We start from the raw sequence: 8335 nt of genomic DNA on the forward strand, positions 1-8335 counted from the left end.
TATTTTTCTTTATTTATTTTGTGCCTTTTATGTTAACCCTAATGCATTTTTGAAATTCAGAATAGTCATTTTCTCTTGCAAGTGGGGGAGCCCGACTGACCATGCAAGTATCCCATCCAACTGCTATCATTATTGGGATCCCAGCCCCCACTTGGGAAAATGTGTCCAAAAGCAAATTTTACACATAACATACCCCAGCTCTTCTATGCATGTGTTCATAGCTATCATTTCATTTCTGTGCCATTGAAGAGGCACCCCTCCCCCAAAAAAAGATACCCCAAGTACGTGTGTCTGCTTTTTTAGCCGTTCGTATCCCTCTCCCTCCGGCATGTTTTGTATAAGACTTTCTTTCATAAACAGCAAATGGACAGTTGTTGATTCCATCTCCTGGTTTGCATGGTGAAAGTGCTGAACACCATGGGCGGAGGAGGGGGCAAGCTGCGGCCGGCCGTCTGCAGGCCAGGCTGGAGGTGGGGAAGATGTACATTCTGCGGCAGCCTGTGGTTTCTGAAGTCAGGAACACTTTTTGATGGGTAAGAAAATAAGATCGGAGATGGATGACTTTCCACGCTTTTATATTTGGCTGTTTACAATTGTAGACTTTTCCTACTATGGCAATCTTTTTTAACAATTCTTTGGAGGTAACACAATATTTTGGAGTCTTAATGAATTTGATTTTATACCAATAAGAAATAAAAGTTAGGGAGCTTTCCTGTAGTGTATAGTCTTACTCTTTTAAAGAGATCTCTGGATTTTTAGATGAGAACCAACTGTACTTGATGGCAAGACTCCAAAAGGTGATTTGGGAGCCCCTCCTCCTTTGCAGGATCTCAAAAAAGGAAAGAAAAAGATGATTCTAGTTAGACGTGTGTGGGGGTTCTTTTGTTTTTAAGCTTCCATCAGGTTGATACTTAAGCTGTGTTTTATAGAATTAATCCCCCTTTAGTATGCTGCGTATGGATATAAAGCTCAGAGCTGTTGCACTTTCTCTGTAATCAATGCCCTACAATTGGCTTGCCGGAAGCATTTATTTTAACCTTTATGAGTACTTTGGGCAGGTGATGAAATTTACATAGGTACCTCAGTCCAAGACCTGCGTGTGCTGCATTTTGGTTTGTTCTTTTGTTTTGGTTTTCGGTTTTTTTGGGGTTTTGGGGTTTTTTTTAGCTTTTCTATGTAGCATTATATTTTACTTTATTTTGTTAAGATATTATATTTTTTTGGACCCCAGTAGACTGTTGAAAGGAAACCTAAACCGTTAGTATCCTTCTTTTTTCTCCCTGCAGTATGTGGTTCTAAAGGTCACCCCACAGTAGGAATCTTTCCCAAGCACACCTGAGGAAAAGGGTACTACGCTTCTCAGCAGGCCGTGCCGCTCAGATCCTTTGTGTTCATGCTGCTTCCTTGATTTCCTTCTCCACGTCACCCCAGGGTGGGGACCTCCAGTGCAAAGCTGTGGCATCTTAACCCTTACACACAGACCTCATGTCCACTGAGTCAGTAGCATGACCGTAAAGGCGCGGCCGGCGTGCAGCCGCTGGGCAGCCTGGCCTTTGGAGCGGCAGCCTTCCTGTGTGTCTTTTCTTCTCAGCTCTCACCCACAGTGACCTGGTCGGGTGGTCTGCATGGACAAGACCGCTGGTGAAGAAAGCTGAACGCTGAGACACCGCGCATCTCTGGTCGTGTTTAAGCTTAGCTGGGTCCTTTCGAGTTTGTTTTCACGGCTTACTAGGTTAAATAGTTTGCACTATTTTTGCAATAAATTCATGGGAAACCTAACAGCTACTTATGTTGTTCTTACTGTGTGTATAAACTAATACTAAAAGTTTGGTATAGTGTTTTTCACCTCGTGTAGCCCCCTAACATGCACAGAATGCTGTAAATCTGATAAAATATGATGTGAATGATATTTTATAAAGTTATTTTGTATGGTGTCAATTCTGTTTTGCCGCATAGTATGTCAGCAAAAAATAAATAAATAAAATTCCTCATATTTACAGCTGCCTACTCCAAAGGTGTCTCTGGTTACTGTCTCCCTTGAGATTACTGTCAAATGCACTGGCTGAGTCCAGTGCCCCTGGTAGAGCGCACCTTTCCAAGGGCTGTGCCCAAAGGATGGACTGGCTCAGCGGAGCTCCACACCACCCAAGGATCTGAGGTGGAGTACCACAGCCAGGAGAACAGTGTTGTGTGTGAGAGCTGGTGTCCCCACACCAGCAGCACAGAGAGAAATGTGAGAAGCCATTCCGTTGAGCCCATCATGAGTGAAGCCCTGAGCTCCAGACTGTGTGAGGACTGAGTCCTGATTTTTTTTTGCCTGCTTGAAGCTAGCTCTGTTGCCCTGAATGGTGTAAACATGGTGGTATTCTCAAGTCCCTTGAAGGCCTCTTTTGACCCATGTGTCTATGTGAAAAGTGCAGGTGGTGCTGGGAGAAGGGACTTGTCTGAGAATGCTCGGGCAACTCAGAGTCTCTAGAGTGAACTGAACCTTTGTCATGGTGGAGCAAGTTCTGGCACCCCTAGGACTGCAGCAACAGGCAATGGCTCCTAGTGCTCTGCTTTGTTCGTCCAGTCTCGTTTTCAACAGACAGTGGGCAGCTCAGTGGTTGCCAGGGTAACATGGAGATGGAGATGCTGGCAAGAGATTTTTCAGAGGGTGCTAGAACTGCTCTTAATAGTGGGCATATGATTGCATGTGACAATCTGTACACCAAAAAATGGATTTTGAAGTGGCCTATTTTAAATCAATTTTAAAAACATGTGGCAGGCAAAGTAGGCCAAGAGGATCTTACTGTCTTTATTCCCAGCACTCAGAGGCAGAGGTGGGGAGACCTCTGAATTCAGGGCTAGCTCAGCTGGTCTACACAAGAGTTTTAGGCCAGCTAGGGCTACATAGTGAGACCTGGGAGGGGGAAGAGGAAGGTAACCGTGGCCATTAGCATGTAGGGGACAGATTAACTACAGGAGGCATGGGGGTGTGGGGTGGTTTTTTGTTTTTTTGTGTATTGATGTGCCCTTATAATCCTTGCTATTTGGGAGGCTGAGGCAGGATTACAAGTACCAGGCCAGCCTTGGCTACGTACAGCAAGACTATCAAACAAAAATAAAACTGTTTTTGTCAAACTTTATAGACCACAAGATGGTTTTATTGGATATAAATGATAACAGAAAAATGAGAACTATGCCCAGTGTCCAGCTTGCTTAAAACGCACAGTGTTTCAACTCATACGACTGATGAGCTGGGGCTCTCCTCTGGGAATGGGGCAGCTACTTACATGTTTCTGCTGTTTGTATTGGTGCCAAGAGCATGCACCCTGGCTCACATCTCCAGGCAGAAATGCTACCTCTGAAATTTCACAAATTATTAATAAATTATTGGAAAGAGCGTAGAACCTAAACCCACTTCAATAAATCATATTACTGTGAAATACATACAGACCTTTAATGGAAAAGGAAAAGCAAATTCTGTACAATAAAAATGCATAGTCCATTTGTTAAAAAATACAAAAATTCAAAGGCAGCACATGAACATGAGCTACACATGTAGCTATTTGTGAAAACAAGAAGTTCCTGTGACCAGACAGCTGACATGGAGCTTTCCAGGTCTTCCTGCAAGTTCAACACGAAGCTCAGAGGTATGTGCTGCTGTACCCAAAGCCACAGCAGTGCCACCTGCCCAGAGCTCTCCCGGCCTGGGTGGGAGGGAGGCTGCCCAGTCCTGTCCACTGCAGGAGGGATGCAAGGAGCTGCGTCAGAGCCACTGGCGCTGCAGCACTGATGCTGGGAGGCTGTCCGGAGCCCGCTCACCGGCTCACTGAAGGCAGTGACGCTGGGAGGCTGTCGTGGAGCCCGCTCACCGGCTCACTGAAGGCACTGATGCTGGCTTACGCCAGGACGTCGCCGACGTCGCTTTCCTCATCGTCATTCTCTTCCTCTTCTTCCTCCCTCTTCTCTTTGAGCATCTTCAGGTACTTACTAGCTAAAATCTTCTTTGGTAATATATCTTTAAAAAACAGGAAACTTTCATGTCAATCATTGCTTATGGTGAACTGTGAATACAACAGTGCAAGTTTCAAAATGTACTAGTTCCAGCCTGAACCCTAGAATAGCTACTGAAGGACATGAAGGCCAGGTACACTTCTGGGGGAAGACTCACAGAAACTGGGATTGTTTCCTGGTGCATGCTTACAGACCTGTTCACATCCCACAGCTAGTGAACATGGGTCTCTGACCTGATTTTGTGAACAACCCAAGCTAGCTGAGGAAATTGGGCTGGCCCCCTGGGCTGGACTGAAGCTCTTTCTAGCCAGGGCCTGATCCATGGCTGCATGTACCAGTTGCTCTGTTGGGGTGCGGGGCGGGCAGGACAAGTAGACAGCTCTGAGTGAGTGCCTGGCCAGCCAAGCGTCTTGTATATATTGTCAACTTCTACAATTCTTGGTGGCTCAAATAGAAAAGGCTAGAAAAGCCTCCCTGTGTTGGGACAGGGTAAACTGAGGCATCACGCAGAACAATAAAGGGACAGAAAGCTCACTACAAGTTTTTCTTAACCAGAGTGTCCCAAAGATTCAGTACCTGCCAGGAACTGAAAGGTCTCCGAGTCCTCAGCAGTGCTGGCTAAATCACTGTAGGTCAGTGCTTTCTTGGCCTTACCACTGCCGTGTCTGTAGGAACAGGTGGCCAGATACTGAACAAAGAGTTCCTAAACCAACAACAATACAATCAAATGAAAGGTCAACCTCGAGAACTCACCACAGACTTTATAAGCTTAGAATTCCATTAATACTTCTGATTATCTTGGTTCCTCAAATTTAATGACAGGAAATCAGTTCACAGGAGAGAGAAACATGAGGTTAGAAAGGAAGCAACCTGTGCAGAGCAGGAGGCAGCAGGCGTTTTCTAGCTGAGCTTAGGTGTGTAGCATGGAAAGCATTTACAAGTGATTGTAAATAATGACTGGTTTCAGGGGAGTGCTGTGGTGCAGCACTCTAGAGGTGGAGGCACCCAGGAAATCAAGGGAAGCTATCTGAGCTACATGAGCTGCTATCTGCAAACAGTGATAGGGTGGGGTGGACTGTCACCAGCTCTACAATAAATGGAGCAAAAGCCCATTCAAAAGTTCTATCTGGCCTGCCAAGGACTCAATTTAGCTTACAGTTTATTGAGACTAGGTCGCACTCTGTAATTCAGACTAGCCTTGGATTCCTGGAGATGCTCCTGCCTGTGTCTCCCAAGTGCCTGGATTACAGATGTGAGCTGCCACCTATCCATATCTCGGAAGCACATTTTCAGTCTACTTGAATCCCTTGTGGAAAGTTGTTCACTCACGACTATAGTAAAAACCAACAACCTCAAGCTGGAAAGTGACATCTCACTTTGCCAAAGTATCTTCTGGGGGTGGGGGTGGGGGACTGACAAGATCCTAAGGCTCAGAAATAAGGTAAACTGAACCTTTCCCAAGGTCCAGTATTAGTTAAGCTAGTAAGTGATGAGAGAAGAGTTTGCATCATTTAGATCCTTAGTGCTAGAATGAATTTGAACAGAAACTTTGAGTCCCAGGACCACACAGAAACTCGTAGTTCACAATGATTTTGAGATGATTTAGAAATCTAAGATGTGTGCGGACTGCATGAAAATAGTATACCACTGTTTAAAAGGAGCTTGTTGCCCTAGACTCCGGTATTTGGTGGTCCTGGAGCACCAGCTGGAGAATGATCTACCGGTAGTTATCAAGACCTGGTCTCCTAACAGGAATGTTCCTGGACCACCGTTATCAAAACCAAACTTTAAACCAGGAGCGGTGGTTAAGAATTTTTAATTCCAGCACTCAGAGGGGTGAGATGGGACTGCTGTAGAATCAAATGTGGCCAAAACCAATCGAGCAGGGAGGGGCTTGGTGGTGCCCGCCTTTAATCCCAGCACCTGGGGAGGCTGAGGCAAGTGGATCTCTTTCGAGTTTGAGGTAATCCTGGTCTACTGAGTTCCGGGATAGGGAAACACATTGAGATCTCTCTCAAAAACATAAAACAGAATAAACATACAAAGCGATCTGTGTTGGGAGGGGGCCTGTGCGGTTATAACTCGTTTCTGGAGTCTAACTTGTGACCAACTGTTGTCTACGAAGATCCTGACAACCTGCCGAGGCCTGAGGGCCGGAGATCCCTCGGTACCCCGGCAGGATACCCTGGAAGCTTCGAGAACCCCCCCTTCCCTCCCCCCCACCCCCGCATCTCTCCGCGGGAGGTCAGCGGCAGAAACTAAGTCGGAACACGCGCCCAGCAGAAACCCACGCCAACTCGCGCAGCCGCACACTGGACGCGGAGCGCGCGAGGCACGGCGGGAAGGACGCGATGGGCGGGGCGCGAGGGACGCTGGGAACGAAGCGAGCACTCGGAGCGGAAGCAGCCCGAAAGGACAAGCGGCGTGGGCGTGACTGAGACCACAATGGGGGGTGGGAGGGGGGGTGGGCGTACGGAGCTCCGCGCAGGCGCAGGAGCAGGAGGCTGAGGCGCGCGGCCCCCGCAGGGCAGCCGAAAGGCCGGGCGTGTGCGGAGCCCGAGGGGCGGTTAGCGCCCGCACCCGCCCCTCACGCCGCCCCGCCGGCCGCTCACCGTGGCCTTGGCCGTGAGCACCAGCGCCTCCTGGTTGATGCTGGACACCTCAGGAGAGCTCTTCATGATGACTCGGATGCGGGACAGGGGCAGCGACACGAGCCGCTGGTCCCCGCACTTGTCTTTACCCACGGCCGCGTCCGCCATCTTCTGCGTCCGGGCGGCCCGTGATGCCCCGCGCGTCCGCGCCTGCGCAGACGCCGTGTCGCGCGGTGGCCCGAAAGCTTGGGTGACGGCGCCCAGAAAAATCCCCCTTCGGAAACGCCGCCGGCGAGGCAGCCGACCGGAAGAAGCGCCTGCGGGCCTCCTAGTGTGTTCGGGAACCCCCGAGCTGCACCGGCTGGGGACTTTCAAAAGCTAAAGAAAGAGAAATGAGTTATGCGGCCTCGTTGGAGAGGTAGCCAGCAAGCATGTGCCACACTCTTGATAGTCAGATGGACGGTGGCCAGAGCAGAAAGGAGCAACGGTGTGGTCAGGGGAATGGGGAAAAGTGCCCTCTGCCTGTGCCCTGAGGCCTATGGGGGTTAGCCTGAGCTAGATGGTCCTGGAGCCTCCTGTGATCCCACCCCAAAGCCAAGAGGATCACTAAGCTTTCAAGACCTTGTTGTAGAAGATGGCTCATGTCTTAAGGAATAGGAAGCAGATTAGGTAGAAGGAAGACTGTTTAGAAACATTCAAGCAAGTAGAATAGCAGGAAGTTGGGGATCAGGGTGGGTGGAACCTTGAGTCCGTGGAATTCCGCCCTAATGAGTTGTGAAGTGAAAATGGGAAAGTAAAGTTGCTGTGTCCCGAAGAAGACAAAACTAAATTGGCACTAAATTTAATTGGAGGAACTAAACTGGAAGGGTTTTATAGATTGGGCCATGTTAGGTTTCATTGTTGTCTTTATTATACTGTACCCTGGCCCAAATAAGCACATAATAGAGCTGTCCCTCAGGATCTTTGTGTTAGAATTCCTAGCCACTCCCCCAGCTACATGACCACATGTGTGCCGTGCGATCGATGCCTGCCTGCAGTGCATGCGTGACTATAAAAGCGGGTTCCACCTATTCTCCCTCCTCTTTCGTCCTGCACACCTCTTCTGTTCCCTTCCCTTAATAAACTCTTACAGTGGGTTTTGTTGTGCCTTGTGGCTTCTCTCTCATGGTAAACAGTGCTGCTTAATAAACACTTTGGGGGACTGGTTCTAAGATCCCCACATATACTGAAATTGCACATGCTTAAGTCTTAAAAAAGAAGGTAACAGTTGCACAGACCCTGGGTATATTCTCCTCATATAACGCCTGTCCTCTCTTGATTCCCTTGATGAGTGCTCTGTGAACGCCATGTGAGTAGCTGCTAGACAGGAAACAAAGAAAGATTTCTATATGTTCAGTCAGCAAGTGTGATTTCCCCCTCACCCCCCGAATGCTTTGTATTTAAGCTTGGTTGAAGTCCACAGATGTACAACTTATGTCCAGTGTTAGTGTCAAGCACAAGGATACAGTCAGTGAGCAAGTTAATCATGTTGCCTGCTCTCAACAAGATTACATTCAGACCCAGATATACTGGAAAAGATACCATTTCCAATGGGAAGTGTCATGCCTGTGTGGTAGGCTGCCTCTGAGAAGTAATATTTGTGCTCAGATCTGAAAAAAAGAAGCCATACAAGAAGGCTGAGACAAGATGAGTATTGTCTATCTGTTACATGCTTCCTCTCACCATATGAGGCAGACAAGCATAAG

The 8335-nt window shown here is 48.1% G+C and overlaps 1 protein-coding gene across 1 annotated transcript; it reads right to left on the reverse strand.

Moving 5' to 3' along the window:
• Positions 1-3417: 3417 nt before the first annotated feature.
• Positions 3418-6801, reverse strand: Chrac1 (chromatin accessibility complex subunit 1). Its single transcript, XM_059247073.1, has 3 exons — positions 6612-6801; positions 4576-4702; positions 3418-4003 (listed from the first exon to the last, which is right to left on the reverse strand). Exons 1-3 carry the CDS (start codon positions 6756-6758, stop codon positions 3885-3887), a joined length of 393 nt encoding a protein of 130 aa, XP_059103056.1. The 5' UTR covers positions 6759-6801; the 3' UTR covers positions 3418-3884.
• Between the last annotated feature and the right edge of the window lie 1534 nt (positions 6802-8335).

The sequence above is a fragment of the Peromyscus eremicus genome, chromosome 20 (assembly GCF_949786415.1).
Source record: "Peromyscus eremicus chromosome 20, PerEre_H2_v1, whole genome shotgun sequence".
NCBI lineage: Eukaryota > Metazoa > Chordata > Mammalia > Rodentia > Cricetidae > Peromyscus > Peromyscus eremicus.